Raw genomic sequence first — 25,017 nt, 5'->3', positions numbered from 1 at the left:
GAAATGAAGGACCCAGGAATCATTTTAAAAATCTTGGACACCAAACAGTCAAGTTACAGAGCTGAGCTAATTATCTAGTGTTAATAGCAAACTGTGTGTGGAACATCACAGAGCTTTTACACAATCAGCCTAGTACATGATGGTGGGAAGCACCACAAGGGATATAGCTCTGAACAGCTCACACCTCACAACTCTGCCAGTGCACCACCATCCTAAATTCCAGAACCTTGTGCAATTAGTCCCAGCACTCTTCTGCACCGACCCATAAGCTATGAAGGTGGACTTCCCCCCCCCCCCCCGTTTTGTGGCACAAGGTAGCCTGGGTGCCAAGCCTAATGCAGTGACCATCTCTCAGTCCCTTAAGCCTCTGGTTTTCAAACTTTTTTTCTGGTGCCCCAGTTGAAGAAAATTGTTGATGGTCATGACTCAATGGAGCTGGGGGATGAGGGGTTTGGAGTGTGGAGGGGCTTAGTGCTGGGGCAGAAGGTTGGAGTCTGGGAGTGAGGGCTGCAGGGTGGTGATAAGAATGAGGGATTCAGGGTGTAGGAGGCAGCTCTGGGGTGAGGCCAGAGATGAGGGGCTTGGGGGGGCTCAGGGCTGGGGTACAGGCTTACTCTGGCATCTCCCAGTCAGCAGTGCAGAGGCAGGCTTCCCACCTGTCTGGCACCAAGGACCATGCTGCATCCCAGAAGCGGCCAGCAACAGGTCTGACTCCTAGGCGGAGGCACGCAAGCAGCTCTCAGCCATTGAGCTTCCCAGCCAATGGGAGTGCAGTGCCAGTGCTTGGGGTGGGGGCAGCGCAGAGAGCCCATGGCCCCCCTGCCTAGGAGCTGGACCTGCTGCTGGCCACTTCTGGGGCACAGCACAGTGTTGGAACAGGTAGGGACTAATCTGCCTTAGCCGGGCAGCACCACCAACAGGACTTTTAACAGCTGACCAGAGTTGCTAGGACCCAGTGCTTTACATTCCGTGACCCAGTACTGGGTTATGACCCACAGTTTGAAAGCCACTATCTTAAGCAGTGGTGCTCAAAATATTGCGTTGGTGACCCCTTTCACACACCAAGCCTCTGTGTGTGACTTTTTTATATTGAATACTATTATAAATTCTGGAGACAAAGCAAGTTTTGGAGGTGGAGGCTGACAGCCCAACCCCCCACCTCACAATCTCACGACACCCCCACCGCCCCAAGAAGTCATGACCCCCACCCCCCAGTTTGCAAACCCCTTAACAGCTTTCAAAATGATCTTCACCCCTCTCACATACAAGCACTTACCTCACTAGCAGTTTTATTGCCCAGTTCCTGTGAGATGGCACTGAACGTTTCCAGGTGGGCTCCTCGCTCCTGGCAAGTGGTAAGAATGACACGGTCGGCCTCCCTGTAAGCAATACACCACAGTTATGGACACAGCTTGGAGCAAGAGGAAGAGACTGACCCTACAGCCACCTCAAGTATGAAAAAAAACCCAAAAAAACCACCAGTGTACTTCAGGGTGGGATGCACAAAGGGACCCAGGTTGTTGCAATGCTGAGCATCATGGTGTCTAACTTTGAGGTGCTTAGAAAAATCACAGGAACAAATCTGCAATCCCCGAAGCCCAAGTTAGCCACCTACAGGGGACCTTTGACTGTGCCTTACAAAGCCAGCACAATAGGCCAGGAGCCACCTAAACTACCCACTGGGAAATACCAACCAGAGCTCTTTCAGAGATAGGAAAACAAGTCTGGGCTTCACAGAAGACATCTAGCTCTGTTACTGAGCCACACAATGGAAAAGATTGGTGCTTGGCTGCTCAAATTGTGTACAGAATTTGAAATAAAACAGCTGGGGGGGGGTGTATGAAAAGGGACAAGACTGCCCTTGGAATCTTTAGCTTAGTGAATAAGGTACTCATCCAAAATATAGGAGGCACCCCCTCTTCCCCTTGTGAGGGAGAAGTGATTTGAGCAGGGATCTCCCACCTCACACAAGTGTGCTAGGCTCGGCTATGGAGTGTCTCTCTAGCTTAGTTTAAGTATTCCATGGTTTAATTAACAGGGAACTTCAATAGGAGAGACTGAGGGAGTGCTGCATCAGTATAGTCCATAGCCTAGTTGTTAGGGTACTCAACTGCGAGGTGGCAAATCCCTGTTCATACTCCTTCTCTCCCTTAGGAGGACAGGAGACTTGCTAACATTGTGGGTGAGTATCCTGGCCCCTAGGCTAAAGATTATAAGGGAGATCCTCCCGCCAAGGCTATGTATGAACTCACCAGAGAGGCTGGATCTGGTAGGGATGCTCAGAGGCAACTGTCACGGAGTATAAGGAAGTCAGGGGCCTGCACCCCCAATTCCTGCGATTCACCATGACTCTCAGCCAGCCAGTAAAATGGAAGGTTTATTAGACAACAGGAACACAGTCCCAAGCAGGGCTTGTAGGTACAGCCAGGACCCCTCAGTCAGATCTCCAGGGGGGCAGGGAGCTTATCCCTCAACTTTGGCGTTCCCTCTGCTTCCCCAGCCAGCTCTAAAACTGAAACTCCCCCTGCAGTCTCCTCCAGCCTCCGCCCCCGGCTCCTCCTCCAGCCTTTGTCCAGTTTCCAGGGCAAAAGGTGTCACCTGGGCTCACACACCCCCGCCCCCCCCGGGTTCAGGTAGCATCACTATGGTATCCCATTACCAATGCAGACAGTCTCAGTAAAACTCCCAGGCAACATTCCCAGGTCAGTTCGCCCCATTCCTACTCCGTCACAGTGACCTACCACATTGGGTCCCTTGCCTACAATTTGGGCAGCCACACACCTATTTTTCGTTGTTTGTGAATCACGCTGAGGCTTAGGTGGGACACAGGTGTCCAGATGCCTATAATAGGGCAGCAGCGTACATGCATATGCAGAAGACAGGTACCTCGCTGCCTAGAGTGAGGCTGCAGCACACATGGCCCAAGGGGAAAAAATAAAAAAGCTGGGCACTGAGTAAATTTAGGTGCAAGAGTTAGGCGGCAGCAAGCAAGTGTTTCACTAACAGCAGGTGTGCCTAAAACTAGGACTTAAGGCATCTTCATGGCTCTCACCCTAAGTGTGTCTCTCAAGAGCTGCCACACACTGGTGATGGCCAGCTTCAGGCATTGTGCTTAGCCTTTCTTGGGCAGGTGCATAAGCAGCGGGTTGCATAGGAAGGGGAGGAGTTGCCTCCCCAAATAGCCAGGCATAACCCCACCCTTGCCGTGATGCTCCCTGAGTGCAGCTGCGGCTCCAGTAGTCCTCCCGGCTCTGAGTCCAGCCCCTCAGTGCTCTGGGGGTGGGGCCACACACTGTCCATGTGCCCATGCCACCCCACCCCAGGCTGGGACCGCCTGCCTTCCCAGCACTCCTTTGTGGCTGGGGTGCTAGCTGTGGGACTGGGCTGGTGGCTGCGGTGTGGGGGAGGGAAGGGGGTGCTTGGCTCTGGTGGGGCCCTGGGCAGAAGGGGTGGGACTAGCCTCCCCCAGCCAGCAGTTCACATGCTGCCCTTGCGCAGGGGGGCTCCTAGGGAAAATCCCTTCTTTCCCAGCTCAAAGTACCTGCCTGAGACAAGGCAGTATGTTTAACAGTTGGGATGAAAAGTGTTAGGCTACTGTTCTGGGCTGCTCCAGTAAGAAACTAGACTGGAGAACAAGATGAAGATAGACGAGAAGACATAAGGAAAGACATCAGGAATGGGAGACAACAAGATGGAAAAAAGGGAAACTACAGCAGCTGAGAGATGAGTCACTGCAGACACACTATAATAGGAACATAAAATATGATGCACGAGGACATACCTGGTCCAGAGAACAACCTTCTCCCCAGTAGAGCTGACTTTGCTGTTCTTTGCACACATGGTGGCTTCCATGATTTTCTGCTGCTGCTCATCTTCTCTTTGCCCCATGTCAGAAGGAACTGCTCTACATCCCAGCTCTTCAGACTGTTGGTGCACCTCAAAGCAGCAGTTACTTTTATTTGACTTTAATCTGCTCTGTGATTCCTGGTCAAAAGGAGAGACTCCAATGCAGCCAGTACCATCTGCTTCTGATAGTATACGATCACTGGGGACCTGCAAGTGGGAGCTCTTATCCCGTATCTTCAGCCTGAGTTTTCTAACTGCTCCCAACCAATTCCTCCTCACTTCAGGTTTTCCTTTCAGAGGGAAGGACAATCTCTCCATTTCTCTCCCTCCTGATTTTGAAGGAGCACGTCCAGGCTTAACTGATGACTTGAACTGAAGAGCTACATTCTGTTGCAAGCTCCTTCCAGGGAAATGATCAGCTCCCGTGCAGCCTGTCCTTGTAGCTGAATCAGACCCTAAAACATGCTTGGCAAGGCCAAGGGAACCCTCACCAGTCCCTCCTTGTCTCTGGTTTAATCTGGTCTCACTATAACTTCCTAGACCATAAGGGTTGCTTTTGTTCTGTTGAGGCAGCTTTATATTAAATCCAGAGTCAGCAATTCCAGTTTGACTTTCTTTTGCAGTGTCCACAACAGCAGTGACCCGAGCTTTTGCAGAGCACAGAGGGCTTCCTGCAGAGCTCAGTTCTAGGACCCTGCTATTCGGCAATCCTCCTTCAGAAGACACACCTCTGCAGCAGATCAGCTGTCCTTCTAGTTGAGATCCTGCCCAAGAAACCCCACAAGATTAGTAGGAGGAACTTCTGAAGGACAGAGATTTTAGATTGGAGCACAAAGTGCTGTAAACCAGAGAATACAGTTTTAACCTCTGCTGTGCTTTTCACAGATCACTCCCCAGTGCAGTTTCCCTAAGTATGTTACTGTGTAAGAGTGCTGGGTGCAGAGGTAAATCACAGCTAGCGAGGCTCTGAATATCCTATGCCTGTAAAAAGGTGTTACACATGCTAGTATCCCAATGTGGACTAGGTGCTGCCTGCCCCTTAATAGTAAAACATGGAAAACAAGATGGCAGCTCCATATATGCTAGGCATCCCGAGCAAGCTGTAATCCAACTGCATTTATGGACAGGAGGGGTATGCCCCCTTAGTGTATTTACACTGCCAGTCATCCTGTGTATTTTGTGTGTGTTGGACAGAAGGGAAGGTAACTGAGGAGGGGAGAATTTAAAGGAAGGCTGGGAGGAGGTTGGTTTGAATTGTGTTATGATCGGAGGAGGGAGAATAACTAAATAAGTACTCTGGATAGACGGAACTGCAGGGAAAAGTGTGCTGGCAAGGAGATCTCACATAAGTTAGTAATTTTGTGGAGGTCTCAGGAAGGCTCTCCAGTCCCGTGGAGGGGAGAGTTCCACGAACAATCCATCAGAATAGTTTAAATTTGATGGGGGCTCTTTGTCCAGGTAGGCTAAGATGACTGACATGGGGGCAGGTATACTCATAGATTAGGTGGCCTAAATACCCAGAGCCAAGGGAAGGCACATGGAAGGAGCTGAATTAACAACTATTTCTAATCATCCTCATTTTAACCTCAGTGAATTTGCATTTAGACGACACTTAAGACCCATCTCAATTTGTCTGCACGATTTACACAGTGACAGCTGCCCATGCATATGACATTCACAGACCTGAAGCCAGGGAGTCTGCTTTCCTAGGCATGGTTTTTGTTCTGCTCTGGCCATTCTCCACTTCATCCCTGTACTCCAGAGACTCCTCTGCAGGCTCCTTACATGTCCCAAGCTCCTTCTCTTCAGGCTGAGGGCTCAACTCTCGTTGAGTCAGGCTGTTAGTGAGCTCTTGAGAATCTTTATTTTTATAGGATTTGCTATCACACACCTGAAGATCAGAATAAGAACTTCAGAGATTACAAACGGGCTTTCAGGGTATCTGACCAACCCATAGCACCACAATCATAGAAACAATGGGGCTGGAAGGGCCCTCTGGAAGTCATGAAGTCCAGCCCCCTGAATTGAGGTAGGACAAAGTAAACTTAGACCATCCCTGACACGTGTTTGTCCAACCTGGTCTTAGAAACCTGCATGATGGGGATTCCACAGACTCTCCTATTTCAGATCTTAACTTCCCTTATCAGTAAAAGTTCTTCCAAACATCTAACCTAAATCTCCCTTGCTACAGATTAAGCCAATTACTTCTTGTCCTACCTTTAGTGACAGGAAGAACAATTGATTACAACAGCCCTAAACATATTTGAAGACTTATTAGGTCCCCACTCAGACTTCTTTTCTTAACACTAAAACATGCCCTGGGTTTTTTTAAACTTTCTTCACAGATCAAGTTTTCTAAATCTTATTTTTCTTGCTCTCCTCTGGACTCTCTCCAATTTGTCCACATGTTAAGTGTGGTCCCAGAACTGGTCATAGTACTCTGATTGAGGCCTCCCCAGTACTGACTAGTGTGGAACAATTACTTCCCATGTCTTGCATATGACACTCCTCTTAATATACCCCAGAATGATATTAGCAGCTGCATTACATTGTTAATTCATAGTCACTTTGTGAGCCACTATAACACTCGGATCCTTTTCATCAGTACTACTGCCTCCCACTTATTCCCCATTTTGCATCTCTGTGTTTGATTTTTGCATCCTAAGAGTAGTACTTTGCACTATTTTTTTTTTGAATTTCATCTTGATTTCTGAACAGTTCTCCAATTTGTCAAGATCCTGTTGAAACCTAGTCCTCTCCTGCCAAGTACTTGTAACCCCTCCCAGCTTCATGTCATCTGCAAATTTGATAAGCATACTCTCCACTCCATTATCCAAGTCATTAATGAAAATATTGAATAATATCAGACCGAGGAATGACCTAAGAGATCCCGCTAGATACACTCTCCCAGTTTGGCAGCAAGCCACTGATAACTACTCCTTGACTAGTCTTTCAACCAGTTGTGCACCCATTCTTAGAATAAATTAATCTAGGCTGCCTTTTCCTAGAACCCTCACTATCCCTCAGTCCAAACTCAGCCTTCAACTTAGCAGTTTATGTACTACTTCTTTAGGAAACCAAACTTCTATATCCATGAACAGATAAAAAGGTTCAGGTCACATAGTGTCTAAGCAAGCTTCCTCCACACCGTTTTACTTGTCCTGGAAGAGCACAAAAATCTCAGGTATGTAACACAGCAAGGGAGGGGTAGTAAAATGGAATGGAAGGCGTATGAGAAGAGAAAGGTTACCACAGTTAGAGCTCATAAGAGGGAGGTGCTTATTTTGGTGGTTCCCCTTTGGATGTTTGTTTTAATTAGGACTGTCAGGCAATTAAAAACATTAATTGTGATTAATCATGCTGTTAACAGAATATCATTTATTTAAATATTTTTGGATGTTTTCTACATTTTTCAAATATATTGATTTTAATTACAATACAGAATACAAAGTGTACAGTGCTCATTTTGTATTTATTTTTTATTACAAATATTTGCACTGTAAAAAAGAAATTGTATTTTTCAATTCACATAATACAAGTACTGTAGTGCAATCTCTATCATGAAAGCTGAACTTACAAATGTAGAATTATGTACAAAAAAACCTGAATTCAAAAATAAAAACAGTGTAAAACTTTAGCACCTACAAGTCCATTCAGTCCTACTTCTTGTTCAGCCAATAGCTCAAACAAGTTTATTTACATTTTGGGAGATAACGCTGCCCATTTCTTAATTACAACGTCACCTGAAAGTGAGAACAGGTGTTCACAGGCACTGTTGTAGCTGGCGTTGCAAGATAGTTGCATGCCAGATGCGCTAAAAAATTAATATGTCCCTTGATGCTTTAACCACCATTCCAGATGGCATATCTCCATGCTGCTGACAGGTTCTGCTTGATAATCCAAAGCAGTGTGGACTGACATGTTCATTTTCATCATCATGAGTCAGATGCCACCAGCAGAAGGTTGATTTTCTTCTTTGGTGGTTTGGGTTCTGTAGTTTCCAAATCAGAGTGTTGCTCTTTTAAGATTTCTGAAAGCATGCTCCATACCTCATCCCTCTATTTTGGAAGGCACTTCAGATTCTTAAATCTTGGGTTGAGTGCTGTAGCTATCTTTAGAAATTTCACATTGGTATCTTCTTTTCATTTTGTCAAATTTGCAGTGAAAGTCTTCTTAAAAATGAGCATGTGCTGGGTCATCATTCAAAACTGCTACAACATATGGCAGAATGCAGGTAAAACAGAGCAGGAGAAATACAATTCTCCCCCAAGGAGTTCAGTCACAAATTTAATTAGCGCATTTTTTTTTTTTAATGAGCATCATCAGCATGGAAGCATGTCCTCTGGAACGATGGCCGAAGCATGAAGAGGCATATGAATATTTAGCACATCTGGCACAAAAAATTTTTGTGACGCCAGCTACAACAATGCCATGCGAACACGTGTTCTCACTTTCAAGTGACATTGTAATTAAGAAGTGGGCACCATTATCTCCATAAATGTAAACAACCTTGTTTTTCTTAGCGCTTGACTGAACAAGAAGTAGGACTGAGTGGACTTGTACACGCTAAAGTTTTACATTGTTTTGTTTTTGAGTGCAGTTATATAACAAAAAACCCTACATTTGTAAGTTGCACTTTCATGATAAAGAGATTGCATTACAGTACCTGTCTGAGGTGAATTGAAAAATACTGTTTCTTCTGTTTCATTTTCACAGTGCAAATATTTGTAATAAAAATAATATAAAGTGAGCACTGTATATTTTGTATTCTGTGTTGTAAATGAAATAGATATATGAAAATGTAGAAAAACATACAAAAATATTTAATAAATGTCAATTGTTATTCTATTGTATAACAGTGCGATTAATTGCAATTAATGTTTTTAATTGCGATTCTTTTTTAGTTAGTTGCATGAGTTAACTGCGATTAATCAACAGCCCTAGTTATAATACATTACACTCTGGAGACAGGAGGAACAAGCCTGGGTGAATTAACAAACACCATACAATAGGATACACCGTACAACTGTTCCTTGCCCCCACCATCCCAGGGCTCAGCCCCCTTCAACTGACCTTACAGCTGGAATGGTTGCAAGTCCTCCTCTTGCTCTTCTTTAGTTTGGGGTCACTGCTCCCTTCATGGCAGGAGCAGGAACATTCCTTCACCCCATCCACCCACTCCATCTCCTGGAAACAAACACACCAGCTGACATGAACTTTCCTGATCCACACAGAGTACTGCACAGATAACACATACACACCAAACAGAAGCAGGTCACAGGCTGGCCAGTCCACAGAAAGAGCCAGAGCAGGGCTAGTCTGACACCCCCCAGGGAGAACTAAAGCAAGTAAATTGCCAACAGAGATCGAAGCAGCTGAAATTTGGGCAGAAATATTTTAATCCCTTTCATCCTGTTGCCTAACTCTTTAGAGACTAGGACTATTTCTACAACATTTGTCTTCCTAGACATGTATTTGCCTGGAGTATGGAAAAGGCCACATACTGTGGGCTAGTCAAATATCCCAGTCCCACCTTGTCATTGTTCTGGCCTCCAATCTCTTTCCTCTTTTTATTTTTCGAGGCTGTGTGCATCTTGGGGGTTTCCTCCTCCTCTTCTACATCTGGTAACGACACCTCTTCAAACCCATCAAACTAAAAGAAGCACAGAGGCTGTGTTACCAGTACAGCAAGGGGAGCTTTCAGTAGACTGACCTTTCATACTCTCTCCTACAAAGGGCTTTCTTTGCATCAAGCCCCATTTCAGGGCAGCGTGACAAGTTCACAATAATGTCAAAAGTAACAAGTGCTGAAAGAATTTGAATTTTCCACCCCAACCATTCCCAGCCACCCACAATTCCAGACCTTTATCCCATCTCTTCCTTTCTGGGTCTGTCACCTCCCTATTAAGACTTGCAGTCTGAGGGATCCAAGCCTTCCTACTTCTCTCCCCTAGTTTAGAGAAAGGGTCTCCACCTCATACTCCTTCTCCTCTGTCCAGTTGATCTCCTCAAAGTCTCCCATGCGGCTGGCTGATGGACGTAAATGATCAAAGAAGATGGAGAATTCATCCTGCAGGTGGTCATGTCCTTTCAGCAGCTGCCACATCTGGGTCTTCAACTGTGGGAGAAAACTCTGGAAGTAAGATAACGGTGGAACATGGCAACGGCTTCAAGGTCTGCACAACAAACAAGACCCTTTGCTAGAAACAAACAAAAAAGCTCAGGCTCAGTGTTATCACCTGTAATGTATTTCATTTTTGGATCAGAGTACTTCCAGGAATCATCCTGGCACCAAAGAATCTCCCCAGAAATCTTAGGGAGAGGTTGCTTGAGACAAACTAAAGCATCAACCTGCAGGGTAATAAAAGCAAGGTGGGAAAGAGAAGATACATAGGGGCCAATCAGCTGTACAGTCTTGTGCAGATAATGATAGATCAGTTCTCTCTGCTCTTACTCCAGATGAGGGGTGTACCTCAGAGCTGGTTACACCATTGCAATCTGAAAGTCAGAGGGGAAAGCGCTATGGGGTATGTACCTCTGCATTTATCAGGGATGGCTGAGGGGGAGGGGAGTGGAATATATAGAACAGGCCTGCACAACATGCGGCCCGCGGAGCCTCACTGTGTGGCCCACGGGGGGATTCTAAATCCCTTGCACATGGCGTTCTGCGGGCAGCTCAGAGCCCTTTAAATCCCAGCTGCGGCCGCAAGTCAGAGGGTTCTGGGCTGCCCGCAGCGGCAGGGGGCCCAGAGCCCTTTAAATCCCAGCCGCGGCGGGAATCAAAGAGCTCTGGGCTGCCCGAGCCCTTAGCCCTTTAAATCTCAGCCGCTGCCAGGAGTCAGAGGGCTTTGGGCTGCTCGCAGCCGCGGGGAGCCCAGAGCCCTTTAAATCTCAGCTGGCCCAGAATCAAAGGGCTCTGGGCTGCCTGCAACCGCAGGGAGCCAAGAGCCCTTTAAATCCCAGCTGCGGCCAGGAATCAAAGGGCTCTGCGCTGCCCGCAGCGGAGGGGAGCCCAGAGCCCTTTAAATCCCAGCCGCAGCCAGGAGTCAAGGGGCTCTGGGCTGCCTGCAGAGATTCCCAGCGGCGGCTGGGATTTAAAGGCGCAGGCTCCCTGCCTGCGGAGCCAAAGCCCTTGAATCCCGCACACAAGCCACCGAACTGCTCCCGCCGGACCCCGCCCAACGCCCCCAGAACCCCCAACCCCTACAGACGGCTGCATACCTCTCTCAAGGACCACCCCCATCTAAAGCTGCGCTCCTGCCTGAGCCTCCCCAACCCCGCAATTCTCGACCCACCCATCCCCTGATAAACCCCTGGGACTCCCATGCCTATCCAACTGCTGCCTGTCCCCTGACTGCACCCCTGAACCTCTGCCCCATCCAACCCCCCTGCTCCCTGTCCTTTGACTGCCCCCCCCGAACCCTTCTCCAACTCCCCAGCCCCCTTACCGTGACACTCAGACCAGCGTGTCTGGCTCCATGCAGCTCCAGACACGTTGCTGCCATGCTCCCCTGCGGAGCCCACAGGGCTGGGGCAGCAGCGGGGTGGGGCACTGGTGGGGAGGAAAAGGGGAAGCCCAGCGCTGGGGCGGCAGGGGGTGTGGGTCGGTGGGGGGAAGAGCCCAGGACTGGGGAAGCAGGAGGGTACAGGGAGGAGCTCAGGGCTGGAACGGGGGGCAGCCAAATTTTTTTTTGCTTGGGGCAGCAAAAAACCTAGAGCCATCCCTGCCCGGTTCCCCTAGCCGCCAGAGTGCCAGGCCCTTTAATTTGACCCTGAGGGCTCCCAGCCACCTCTTCAGCTGGGAGCCGCCGGTTGATTTAAAATAAAGTATCTCTTCCCCACCCCCAGCCTTCCTTTTTGGCCCACAGCTGTTTTGGTGGGGCGGCACTGGGGAAGGAGGGTTTGTTTCCACAGGGCTGGGCGGCCCTGGGGCCGGGTGTTTCTACGGGGCTGGGAGGTTTCAGCCCTCAGCTGTTTTCTTTGGAGTAATGTGGCCCTCGCCGCTTTACGAGTTGTGTAGGCCTGATACAGTAGTTTGGTTACCTCTGCAATGTCCTGGGGGAGGCAGTCTGCACAGCTTTGCAGCACTTTGATGATCTTTTGATGGTGAGTGGGATTTTCAGCAAAACAAATTTCCAGCTGCCTGAGGAACTTCCGGCTTTTGTCAAATGCTTGCTGTTCTTCAAACTGATCAGAGAACAAGGAGGATCTTTTCACTCCGAATACACCAATCCATATTTACAGGCATTTCTGATCTGCTTTGAGAAGCTATGTAAAGTATATCTGCTCCAGCCAAGAGTTTTACAACTCACTTTGGACTGTGGACTGCAGGCCTCAAACAGAAAACTGGTTTCAAATCTCTAACGGCTTAAGAGATGCAGTGCCGAAGTTAAACGAGGCCACATGTTTACTGAAAAGTTTAGATTTTTAAAATTTACAGATATACCAAGTTACGGAAGGCTGTAGCTGTGCATCATGCTGCAGCATTCCTTAGCACTGTGGAAGATTTTATGGAAAATTTAATTAAATAATTAGCACCTCCATCCAATTTATCCCTGCCTCTATACTTAATTCTTCCTCCATTCCTGCAAGGTTCACTACATTTGTCTTCACAAACTCTCTTGTTTGCTTCTTCCCTTTTACCTACCAATCCACACTCCAGAGCTTGCTCAGGCAAAAGAAAGGCAGCAAAATCTGTGAGCAGCTGTGGCCACTCCTGCAGGAGGGTCTGGAGAGTGGAATACAGATCCACGGCAGTTGGCTTGTGGGTGCTGGTCTCAAACTCATAGATAACACGAAGAAAATCTTCATACTTCCCAGGCACATTCCGCAAAGCTTCGCGCACCTGCAAAGCGCATCAGACAGTTATGAGACTTTCTCCCCACTTATGAAAACTCAGGAGGAAAGAACAGTTAATTCAATAGCTTCTTCAATACTCAGCACTTCTACATTACTTCACTTTTTCAAATTGCTCAAATTGCTGTACCAACAAACTAATTATTCTCAGATTCAGGAGCATGGAATGCTCACAAGAGAGAAGTGATCCCAAGTGGGTTACAAATTTTGGAAACACATCAGATCTGGATGGATTCTTCAGCTAAGTGGCTCAAGTGTTAATTCTGTTACAGAGGAAACATTTATCAGGAAATGGTAACTGGACATGCCAGCAATTTGATTTTCTTTATTTTAATAGAAATACAAGACTCACGCTCTGTCTGATGACAAAGCTCTAAGTTCAGCTTGTTCGTTCTTACCCTGTTCAGATAGGCCTGAGCAAATGCCAAATCCTTCTGTTCCCTGAGAGGGTCTCTCTCCAGAATCTCCTCATCATATAGCAGCAGCAACTTGGAGGTGTCTTTGCTGGCACGAGTCCGTCCCCTCTTATTTCTGGCTCTGTGGGAGTTCCTGTTTTTCCCAGGCACTTTCACATTCTCATCTGAAAGCACAGTCCCCGTGCAAATTCCTCATTCCAGGGAAATGCAAAACCCGTCGATGTTGGTGCTGTGGACCATACTAACTGCCAGGAAAGGGTTCCCTTCCTTTTATTCATCATTAGCCCCTGACCCACAGACATACTCATGTCCTGCCAGAGCAAGGAATGTGTTTGTGGGTCATATAAGCTCCCCTTTATTTTGTGGGAGACCACAGAAAATGAATGTAAAGAGAAGTGAACTGTGTATTATAAATTTTATTGAGTATCCTTATCCCATTGAGTCAGCTGAACAGATTCCTTCTTTAGGGTGTGGAAACACTTGCCTCATTTTCACAGTCACTCAATCCTTTCCAAACTTACAGCTCAAATACATCCAGTTAGCAGAGACCAAGAGATAAAAACTAGTCCAAGGCCTTGATGCAGAGACTGAATGAACTGAGTACAGTACATCTGATCCCTGTTACTAATGTGCCTCACATTCTCATATTTTGGAGAGTTAGGGCACAACAGAGCTCGTATCACACGGGACGAAGAGTAGGAAAGATGCTTCAGTGATGAGGGAACTTGTCTAGAACTTAGGAGAGACAGATTCAGTTTCCTGCTCTGCCACAGGTTTCCCATGTGATCTTGGACAAGTCACTTAACCTCTCTGTGGCTCACTCCACATCTGTAAAAGGGGAATAAGAATACTTCCATACCTCACAGGAGTGTCATGAGGATAACTACATTAAAGACTGTGAAGCGCTGTGAAATCAACTGATGAAAAGCTCTATATAAAAATCTAGGTATTATTATTAATTATTATTATTCATGAGGGTCTAGGTCTCTGCCTTTTCCTGGGCCTGCTTCACAATCTGGGAAGGCGCAGTCTGCTTTTGGAAAACAAAATTAAAAAAAAATATGCCAGAAGCCCACAGATCCGCTGGATTTAGGGTTATTTTCAGTATTGCTATCTCTATCTTCCTCCCCATTCCTAAACCCTGCGGTTTTGAGTCCTGCTTACTGACTTCACTTACATGGGGACTTTTTTAATCCCATTAGCAGATTCTGCTTTGTTGCTAACGTAGCTGGATTCTATTCTGAATTACACAGAACAAGCAACTCCATTCTGACTGCAGAATCTTTATTATCAGTGATGTCTGATGAAGAAAGAATCCCAATCACTTTTCAGTTCCCAGCATGAGCCACCGGAAAACTCATCTTGTGACTTGTACATTCAAACAATATAACCTGTAAAGGCCAGAAAGAGACCACGGAACCCCACAATCTCATTTATGCAGTCAGATTTCAGAGTATAACTGCACTGCAAGTGGATAGATAGGAGGGGATGCAGAGAACTGTTTTTGTAGACTCTCGTTTCTCAAAGCCTCTTTTCCAAAAGCAAGGCAACACTGTTAAACCATGAGGAAATTACACACTTGTTGTTTTGCTGCAGCAGACCAGTTCTATTTCCACACCATGACAGTCTGCACCCCTATGTTCATCCCTTTTACAAGACTATGATAAATTTTGTATAAGGTATACCTTGTGAGGTATCGCTTGAAAACTCAACAAATTGCTGATCATGATTGTCCTGGTAAAATACAAGTGGTAACATTGTATATAAAGTTATAAAATTCTACTCTATGACATTACTAAGACATGTTCCAAGTTTAGAAAAGCAGCCACAACCCAGTTCCTCAGAGACAAAGGCAAACTGATGCCTCAGCCAGAACAAAATCAAATGGACTATCACCTGGTTAAATGTTGCCAACTTAGCTACTTTGTCACTAGATTTAGTGACTTCCTAGTGAAGAAATAAATGTCAAAGTAACCAATGACAAATCTAGCAACTTTCACTGCTGATTACAGTGACATTCAGAGAAAAAAAATCACCAATATGCATAGTCAAAAAAATCACTCTCAAGCAGCTCAGTAATGTTACTAAAATCCATTCCATGCTCTTACTACATTCTGTTGCACTCCAAGTCAATCTCATTATGTCTCAACTGAATATGTCCTCAGAAGGAATCACATTCCAGGGCTTCTTGGGCTGAGATCACTAAAATCTGCAGGCAAGGAAAAGAAGTTGGAGGCGGCTAATTAAATGCTTTACTAAAGCCAGGTGCACTTTGGAGGGAGCAGCATATTAGCCAGGGCTTGTTTTTAACCAAATGTGTTTTCTCACTGCTCCATAGTAAGATAAAAGGTGTAATTATCTTGATTTCGGCTCCCCTTTACTCCTTCTCTTGGGTTGGCCTGGGGTTAGCTGCCCAGCTGTTACATTTGATCCCACTACAGAGTAGCAAGAGAGAACACATTTGGATAAAAACAAATCCTGGCTAATTTGGTGCTCTCTGCAAAATGTGCCTGGCTTTAGCAAAGTATTTAATTAGCCTCCAGATTACAGTGATTTCTTGCCTTCAGATTATAGTGATCTCAACCTAAGAAGCCTTGGAATGAGTTTCCTTCTGAGGACATGCTCAACTGAAATGTAATGAGATTGACTTGATGTGAAACTGCATGTCATAAGAAGAGCATGGAATGGGTTTTATTAACACTATAGAGCTGCTTGTGAATGATTCTGTAACTATACTCACCTGGGCGTGCACACACAATATATATCTCATACACAAACACTCAGGAGGTTCCAATCACCACAGACTTTGTCTCCTAAACCTCAGATGGAGATGATTCTCAAAGAAGAGAAAAAAAGGCATAAAAATGGGGAACAGATCCCCCAAGTTATTCCTTTCTTTCTTTCTACCCATGGTGGCCACAACATCTGAGGAATAAAGAAGCAGCTTTGGACTGAGGGAAGGATGCTGTCTGAAAGAAATTCAGCCAGTAAAACTGCTGAAGCATGTGGTGAGAGAGACTTTTGTGTAAAATTCACTTAGCTTGTTAAAATAAGTGTTAGTTACCTTTTACTTTTATTTTCTTATTACCAATTCTGACTTTTTATGCCTCATTACTTGCAATACTATAGAAAGATAGTTTACTGTTTTATCTGAACCAGTGTCCTTGGACTGAAGTGTCTGGGAAACTCCATTTAAGATAAGAGGATTTGTGCATATTTTCTATTAATAAAATGACAGACTTTATATCAGCTTGTGTCATGCAGTAGAGGGCTAAGCAGTACAAGATGCACGTTTCGGGGGGAAAGTCTGTGACTAGGAATTTGCTTGGTGTTGCTCCACAACAGTGTAACTCAAGAGTTGCTGGCCATAGCACTCATATGGTATAGTTAGAGTAATTTACATGCTGAAGGCTGTGTGTGAACAGACCAGGAGTGGTTGCTCTCACAGTGAAGCAGTGTAAAAGGCACCTCAGGTTGGAGAATTGAGGGGACACAGCTATTCAACAGTCCAGATTGTACCCTGAGTAATGTCACACCTCCACATAGAGATAATTAACTCACCTGGTGGCATTCTGTTGGTTTCCACCTCTGGGGCAACCTTTGTAAAAATGAAGGCAGATTTGGGTTCCTCTGCTAAATCTTCAGTTCTCTCATCTGTCATTTCACCTTTTTGCAAACTCTCCATTCCTTCCCCTTCCCCTTCCTCCTCCTCTTCCTCCTCTGGCTCCGAGTTCTCTTCCTGGGAATTCTCTTCCTCAGACTCTCCCTCCTGGCTCAGACGCCTCTCTGTTGCAAGCCAAGTCAGTTTTTCCATTGTCTCCTTTAGATCAAAGCACCCAAAAATCTTTAGTCCTTGTATGCCATTCAACTACCTCCTCATTTAATTGTAATCCTAACTACTAACCCCAGGTATCAGTTTAGTTCTTGCCAACTAACGATTAACATAATTAACAGTGACATGATACCATCTAACCCAGGAACGGGATCCACACACCTGCTAAAATCAAAGTAATCTGACATTCATTTACAAGTGTGAAACTGTGCATGTATTTCTTTGGTAGAGTTTTGTCTATTTTTTATGCTCTCTTTGAATTACTTTATCCTGGGGAACTCTCATTAAAAATAATTTCTGCAAAGTACGCAGAACAAACAAGGAGCAAGCTCAGCTGAGGAAGCCCTTACAACTCCAGAAGAACTGAAACCTGGCCATTTGCAATTTATACTCCTAACCTAGTCTGTAAGCTCTTCAGGACAAGAGTTGGTCCTTTAATTTGTAATGTGCCATGCACACTCTTGGCACCATATAAATACACAATGAGAGGGTTCTTACAAGAGCGTGGCTTTATCTCATTTGCAGAATTCATTATCTAGGCTGCTACGTTTTTACCTGAAGTTCTGGCACAGAAAGCACGGACTCTTCTGATGCTGATGACATTTCCTCTTCATCCTCCTCATCTTGAGTAAAATCATCGAAATCCTCCTCCTCTTCCTCTTCTTGTCCGTCCTTCTCTCCCACTGCTTCAGGGCCAGCTGGTGTCCCTACAGACTGACCATCCACACTAGATGAGTCCTCTGGTTTCCCCAATGGACTAGTGAACTCTGCATCAACATCTGTTGAATGAGAGGCATTCTTGGAAGACTCATGGCTCATTTCCATCCCAGCTGTATCAATGTCTTCCAACTGCTGCTCATCCTGGGTGGGTGCCTCTACTTCTCGTCCCTTTTCCTGATGGGATGTGCACTCTTTTTTAATTTCCTTCTGTTCACTCAGATGCTCAGATGGGACCTCCATGTCCAGCTCTTGCCCTAGATCCAGTATGAACTCCTCCTTTATTTCAGCGTTCAAGTTTTTCTTCTCCTGAGTTGGGTCTGTTTCTTCTAGGGCATCACTGGAATCTTCAGTTTCAGTTTTCACTGTTTCTCCTAAATCCTCCAAATGAGGTAAGAGGTCCAGGGGTAATGGCTCCAAGGCCGCCTTTTCCATTGTCTCCACAACTATCCAACTATAACACTCACTCTCTTTAACCTTCTCCTGGTTCTCATTGTCTGGAGTAGCAGGACCTGTGCTGTGTTCCTTCTTGGGGGAGATGGCAGAACATGAAGGGTAAAGCTCTTGGGGTTCAACTTTAGGCTCAGCTATGGGGAAGGAATTTTCATCATTTACAGCAAGACGGGAAGTGACTGGATTCAACTGCTCTTTTTCTTCAGCAGTTGACGAAGCAGGAAGACCTACAGAGTTAGGAGAGGCTATCAAGGGAGGAATAGAAGAGGACACTAGAGGCTGATTTAATGGGCATGGGAAGGTGGTGGGATTTACCAACAAAGTTGTAATTGGAATAGCCTGAGTGCCGCTGCCAACTGTTGTGTTTACGGGCTGAATCATATTGCAGCCATTGCCAATACTAACCACTTTCACTGTAGCAGCAGGTACCGTAAAGATGACAGGGGCTGGATGGATCAAAGGGGCAGCCTTTATCAGAGGGGTGGATTTTGTTCCCTTTTTCTTTTGATACCCCCTGCGGACACAGGGTTTGCGGATTTTTGAGGCAGTCAATGCTGGCATCATTTTTGTCTGAAAAGTCACAGGGGTTGAGGATACTAGTGCTGGTGGTATAGCAGCCGGAAGAGAAGTTCTGGAATCAGACTGTAAAGTGGAAAGCACGCTTTGAAATTCAAAGCAATCGCCACTTCCCACTGCTGAAGGGATGTTCAAATGCTGCATTCCTGGCACAGTCTGCATAATTGTAGCTGGCTGGAATAACCGGGGAATTTGAACCACAACTTTGCTAGGAGGAGCTTCTGATTGGGGTAACTTTACAGCAGCTTTCTGAATATTAATAGTGTTGGCACTCGGCTGCAGACACGGACTTGGTCGAATGAGTAGGGGCTTCAGGGCTGCAGACCCCTGCCGCCTCCAAGCTCTCCTGGAGAAACGGTTGGCAAGAGGCTTCAGTGTCAGCACTATTCCCTTGGGCATAAGCAGGGGGTATTTTTCATCACACTGCGATTCCAAAGTTTCTTTTTCTGTCCTCAAAAGAGCAGATTCTGCACTGGGTGAACCTGCTGCCTCCCTAGCATCTTCTGCTAATTGCTTCAGCTCCCTTTGAATGGAGGATAAACTTGCCTGCAGGAGAAAAGAGCTTCAGTTATTTAAGTCCCCTGACCCTTACTACCTTCAGGCAACACAGAAAACATTATTCCAGCGCAAGAGGCAGTGACTTATTTTGATTCACTTTATGAATAAGTATATTTTATTTACTGCCCACTGTAAACTCTGACAGGATGTAACGATCTGGAAGGAGCAATGTGATCATAAAGTTCATGACCTTGATGTGTCTCTTCCAAACTGGTTTGTAAAGACTCTCTTAGCAAGAGTCAAGTGTCATCAATTCCCCAGTAGGATGGTCATGTGATAAAACCCTGAACTAGGGTTTGGGGGATCTGGGTCCAATTCTTGGCTCTGCCACATACTTCCAGTGTTAATTTTTTTGTGCTTTGGTTCATCCCTTCCACACAAGGGTTTGTGAGGAAAAAAATAATGGCTGAAAGGCATTTAGGTACTACAGGTATAAGGGCCCCGTAACATGAGAGAACAACATTCAAATCCCAAATCTGCACTTTTATTCCCAGGGCAACAAGTCCACAATGAGAATGTCTGTCTCTCAATAAGACTGTTTGGTGCAGCGAGGAAGATGGTAATTGCTGCCTGTACGGTGGTGGCCAGCCTGCCCTGACATATAAACGGCAACAAGGAGCACCAGTGTCACACAGCCAATATTATAACCAGCTGAATTAAACAGTTCAAGCCAACAGCACTAAAAGGTAATCAGCTTCTAAACAGCAGGCACTGTACCTTCAGCCAGAATGGCAAATGCTGCTCTTCCCTCTCCACAGGGGGTTTGCACTCAGAAGGCTGGATCTCCTCACAACACTTGAACAAAATGGGCAACTGCTTTGTTCGTTTATAATACTGAGGAGATGGGGTGGTGGAAGAAAAAAAAAAAAAAAAAAAAAAGAAGCAAGGTCAGCAATCCCCATCCTTCATTAGTCTAACTGCCAGAGTTACTCCTACACTGATGGAGTGTTGCTCAATTGTGTATCTATTAAGAAATGGAAAGGAAGGATGAACAAAATCTTATGTCCTTTTTGACCCATTTCTCTGGACAGATCATTGGTGTAGCACATGTGTGCACTCACTCTACTTCCGTACAGTATGCAAATCTACTGGTAGGAAGCTCATTATTTCTGCATTATGTGAATTACAGTTGTAGGAAGTATCAGAGGGGTAGCCGTGTTAGTCTGGATCTGTAAAAGCAGCAAAGAGTCCTGTGGCACTTTATAGACTAACAGACATATTGGAGCATGAGTTTTCGTGGGTGAATACCCACTTCGTCGGATGAATGACCTTGTATCAAGGTTCTCTGTAGGTGTTGTGTTCTTGAGAGACAAGGCGGCAATCAGAGCAGTTGTAAAAGGTAAGTACAGACGGCAGGGTCTCTGAAGGAGTCTTCATTCGTATTGGAAGTGCTGTGTCATGGTCTCTGAAGAAATTAAGTGCAGACTGAATGTAAACTCTTAGGGAAAGGAACTGTGTCTTCCATTATGTATGGGCAACACCTCGCAAACATGTAAAATACAAATGCACACAAACTATAGATTGTGTCACTTACTCTGATGATATTGTCAGGGGCACGGTTCATATTGAGGTTCTTGATTCTCACTGTCAGCTGGTGCGCAGTCTTTGCTGGCAGGAGATACTTGCTGATCAAAGGTTTAGGAAACTCTGTCCCTTCAAAGTGTTTCAGACCCAAAGCTAATAAACTGAAAGGAAAAAAAATTCTGCCAGACAATGATTCAAATCAAAAGAAACTGAAAATGCTCTTAGCTTGTCCTGCATGTCTGTTAATATCCCTGGAGTGTCTCAATCTGGTTAGCCACAGCAACACAGAGAAGACAGAGTATGGAATTAAAACAGCCCAATCAACTGCTGAATGCTCAACATGGCTTAATCTAATGAAACAATTGTTAATGACGCCAACACAGAACTCGACTGGAGACACATTAATAAATCAAGATGGGGAGTACATTGGTTCAGGAACATCTCAACACATTCAGATTTGTCCCTCTGATCACCTTGGAAGTCAGTACACATATTGGCATGGAAAATCCACAAAAGACTAAATCTGTCTGGCCTACTGAACTAATAGCAATTGTTCTACGGCTGGGAACAAGGGGCCAAAGTTGCCATCTGATTGTGCTATTCCAGAATGTCCAGATATCCCATCAGTTGGCTACAGCACCCTACTTTTTACCCCATGGAAAGATGCCCCATTTTCCTTTTTTTTTTTTTTTTTTTACACACACTAACATTGAACACCTACTTGTCCTCTGCCTTTGTGAAGATAATCTTGTTCTGGGGGGCTTTGGCCTTCAGGGAGCAAATTGGTAACAGCTCTGGGTACATAAAGACCTTTCTCGTTGCCAGAATCCATGCCACTTGCTTTGGAAGACAGGGGAATTCATTTGCTGTGAAAAGAATCCACAGATCAGCACAAGTTGATGAACCTCACAAGCATAGATGCTTAAATTCTGAAACTCACCATTACTTTATTGTAAAAGCTGTGGTCCCTATAACTCCTGTTGTGAAAGCGGTACAGGCTGGGGTTACTTTCCCCACAAAAACTTTTGGACTTTGGTTTAGAACACAAGAAACTAAAACTAAGAATTTAATCTAGCCCAGCAAAAGTTACTTTTTTTTTTGATTTCTCCACAGAATTGTGTGTGCAATATCAGCTCTGTGGAAGGATGGAGCAGCTTCATTTGACTCTAATCAGTGAATGGCTTCATTTGACTCTAATCTGCCTATCATTTGGCTAAGAGAAAGTCATGACAAAAATTTCCAAAACAATTCATTCAGAATGCTTTTTAATTTTGCAATTTCATAGTTCAAGTCCCTAGTCCTGTTAGTAGAACTATCGCAACCAAAAGAAAATGTCTTTGATGCATCACTCAAACCACTGGAACAAATTTTTCCAATCTATTGTTGCTTTCCTGATGGATTTCCAAAGCTTGAAACATCTGCAAACATATCATGCATTCTGGACTACCAAGCTAAGCAATCTTGTACAAATCCCTATGATGTGATCTTACTGTGTCACTTTTCATGGCTTCAGTAGAAAAAGATAGCCAATAATACTGAGGTCATTGCTTAAAGACATGTTAGAAACAGTGCTGCAAAATAACACTAAATTCCATTTCAAATCATAGCAAAAAATCTGGAATCCATCTCATCTGAGGGAGGGCATCATGCAAAAGGCTATTATACTACCCTACAAACCTGCCCCTTCAGCTACATACCACTCTTCTTCACAGTTTTGCGAGGGCTCCAATCAACTTTGACCTGGGCATGAAAGTCTTCAATGAGCTGCAATGCTCCCTTCAAGTTACATGGTTGGAACTCTGTTTGAAACTTGGGATGGAACTGCTGACGAAGGAGCATGGAACTGTGAGCAAAGTTATTCAGCTCAGTCTGAAGAGTCAAATACAAAGGAAATAAAGGGACTTGCTTTCAATGTAAGTAAGTACTCATGTATGTAGAAGTCATTCAGAAAGCAAACTTGCCAGACAGGAGGCAGAGAAAGTTTCAGTTATTGTCAACCCTGCTTTTCAGAGATACCGAGCCATGAGACACAATTGATTACATTTATTCTGCTCTGAAACTGTAAAGCCCCAGCTCTGCTGTGAGTTATTACTCCCCCATTCCCATGCAGAACCATTAAAGATCACAGACCAGTCACAGAAATTGTTCTAAGGATGACCTTTTCAAGCTTTGTTTTTAATCTTTCAAAAAAAAAAATACAAAAAACATGCCAACACAGAGCACTGTGTTATTGCCATTACCACACAGATAAAAACTCGTTCAGTAAGCAATTGATCAAGCATTAGTATGTAGATGATACTATCATTTGAAACAAATGTTAAGGAAATATTTCTCAGCTGCATGAAGTCAGATTTTGGGTTTTTTAAGCTTTGCAGGGCATTCCCACTAACCAACCCACCCTCACTGGGATTTTTTGTGCTTCCCTCAGCAAATACTCACATAGGCTTCAGACAAGTATAGCATAGGCATTAGCTGAACACACTTTTCTCACCCAAGCCTTCAATTCCAACCTGCAGCAATCCTGCTAATCACACCCTAGTCATCTCTAGAGCAGGGACTGTCTGTAGTGCCATACTGGATGGAGGTTTGTGTTAAAACTAACCAGAAAGCAAAACTAATTTTCACCTAAACTGGCACTGTTAGTGCACTAGCCCACTGCACTAACTAGGCTCCCCTCCCATGACAGCAAACTCTCTCACACAGTGCTGAACCATTTAGCAACGTAAAGGCAGCTGCAGCTACATAATACTGCCTCTCCTTCACTGCTCATTTTTGAAAATACAGACCAAGTCGTCTTGATTAAAGACAATGGCGACCTTTATTTTTGTGATAGAATTATTGTATTTCTAACTTTAGCTAGATCCTTACCAGAAACATCCTTGTGGTGCTGGCTTCTGAACTCAGACTAGGGTTGGAGCTGGTGAGAAGGTGGATTTGAGTCAGGAGCTGGACATGCTGGAAGAACAGGGCAGACAGATGAAGCTTTTCCATACACAAGACACTAATATCCAAAAATACTGGAAAATATTCTAAAGCACCAACAGGCGGAGCAGGTTATATCTCCTGGGTCTCAAAATAAGTGTTGGCTACAGACATACCTCAGCTAACAGAGAGCTTGAAATAAGAGGTCAGAACTAAAAGTTAAGCAATTACCTTAAAAATACACCAGCACACATTAGTGACAACTACAGTTCAGAGAAATTTCCACAGTAAGCGAAACCAGTAGTAAGAGGTTTGATGCAGGAATCACTTGGGGAAATCCTGTAGTTTGCATTTGCAGGAAATTATCCTAGATGATCATAGTGGTCCCTTCTGACCCTAAACATTTATAAATCATTTAAACTAAAACATGATAGCTGAGAATATAAATGCACAAAAGTCAGGAAATTCAAAAGTTAGGGTTCCTAGAGCAACATGAAGGGGTACTCCTAGGAATTCTGCGCAGGTGCCACCATGCTATGCAGAGGCCTTTGCCCTGCAGTTGACAATGAAGCTGTGATAAGATGGTGTAATATTTGTGTCTGATAATTTCTACATCTCTTACCTGCTGCATTTGCTGATGCAGCCTCTTTCTCTGCCCCATGTCCAAAACTAGGGTCTGAAGTGGCTTCTCAATTTGAGGTTTTGACCCCTCCATCTCCTGTGGCTGCTTGGTCGAAGATTTCTTTATTCTCAGCTGTTCAAGCTGTTCCTTCACTGTCCGGTGCTGTTCGTTGAGTAAGTTGGCCAGAGGCTCTTCAAATCTGTTTCAGATCAAGCAGACAGTATTATGCCGAGTCCATGACTTATAGACACCGCTCTTAATGACCTGGTGTATCAAGTAGATTTCACTTAGTTTCTGCAAAGCACAATTAAAATATTAATTACATTTCTATAGCACCTTTCATCTCAAAGTACCCAAAGTATTTAATAAACCTGGTACACAGCACCTATTCATTCAACAGCCCAAAGCAAAAGTTAATTTCCTGTCCTAAACTGTTAAGGCAAATCCAGTGTCTCATTAAAGCTGTGAGAATTTAGAGAATCAGAATAGAATTACCTGAGGTAAAGTTTGGCCACCACACCAGGATTAATTAATAATCCTGTTCTTGAGAAAAGTGTCATGGAATCGTTAATGACCACAAGCAGTCAGGGCTTTAGTTTTACATCTGAATGCAGCATCTTCAGAAGCACCATGCCACTAACACCATGTTGGGGTACTGGTTAGTTACAGACTCAGGGTATGTCCACACTACCCAC

At 44.9% G+C, this 25,017-nt stretch overlaps 1 protein-coding gene and 1 long non-coding RNA gene across 10 annotated transcripts in view; one reads left to right on the top strand and one right to left on the bottom strand.

Annotated features, from left to right (window-relative positions):
• The window catches only part of LOC116817251 (GON-4-like protein), a 46,306-nt gene that overhangs the window by 627 nt on the left and 20,662 nt on the right, over positions 1-25,017 (bottom strand). For 6 of the 9 annotated variants that reach the window (XM_032767168.2, XM_075070986.1, XM_032767167.2 and 3 more), the window contains 17 exons: positions 24,323-24,521; positions 23,647-23,733; positions 22,476-22,647; positions 21,500-21,644; positions 20,789-20,957; positions 19,972-20,088; positions 17,506-19,242; positions 16,680-16,938; positions 13,101-13,282; positions 12,494-12,691; positions 11,890-12,033; positions 9,821-9,964; positions 9,380-9,499; positions 8,920-9,033; positions 5,530-5,737; positions 3,782-4,610; positions 1,277-1,379 (listed from right to left, as the gene is read on the bottom strand). In XM_032767168.2, the coding sequence (XP_032623059.1) occupies positions 1,277-1,379; positions 3,782-4,610; positions 5,530-5,737; positions 8,920-9,033; positions 9,380-9,499; positions 9,821-9,964; positions 11,890-12,033; positions 12,494-12,691; positions 13,101-13,282; positions 16,680-16,938; positions 17,506-19,242; positions 19,972-20,088; positions 20,789-20,957; positions 21,500-21,644; positions 22,476-22,647; positions 23,647-23,733; positions 24,323-24,521 (4,927 nt within the window). Of the gene's footprint in view, positions 1-1,276; positions 1,380-3,781; positions 4,611-5,529; positions 5,738-8,919; positions 9,034-9,379; positions 9,500-9,820; positions 9,965-11,889; positions 12,034-12,493; positions 12,692-13,100; positions 13,283-16,679; positions 16,939-17,505; positions 19,243-19,971; positions 20,089-20,788; positions 20,958-21,499; positions 21,645-22,475; positions 22,648-23,646; positions 23,734-24,322; positions 24,522-25,017 lie in introns of those variants that run through there. The other 3 variants (XM_032767170.2, XM_075070985.1, XM_032767172.2) reach the window with 2 other exon arrangements.
• LOC142047523 (uncharacterized) lies at positions 19,859-20,140 on the top strand. The gene is made up of 2 exons (XR_012656831.1): positions 19,859-19,940; positions 20,013-20,140. It is a non-coding gene; the product is annotated as an uncharacterized LOC142047523 (long non-coding RNA).

The sequence above is a fragment of the Chelonoidis abingdonii genome, chromosome 11 (assembly GCF_003597395.2).
Source record: "Chelonoidis abingdonii isolate Lonesome George chromosome 11, CheloAbing_2.0, whole genome shotgun sequence".
NCBI classification, from domain to species: Eukaryota; Metazoa; Chordata; order Testudines; family Testudinidae; genus Chelonoidis; species Chelonoidis abingdonii.
This window is presented reverse-complemented; position numbering and strand designations above follow the sequence as displayed.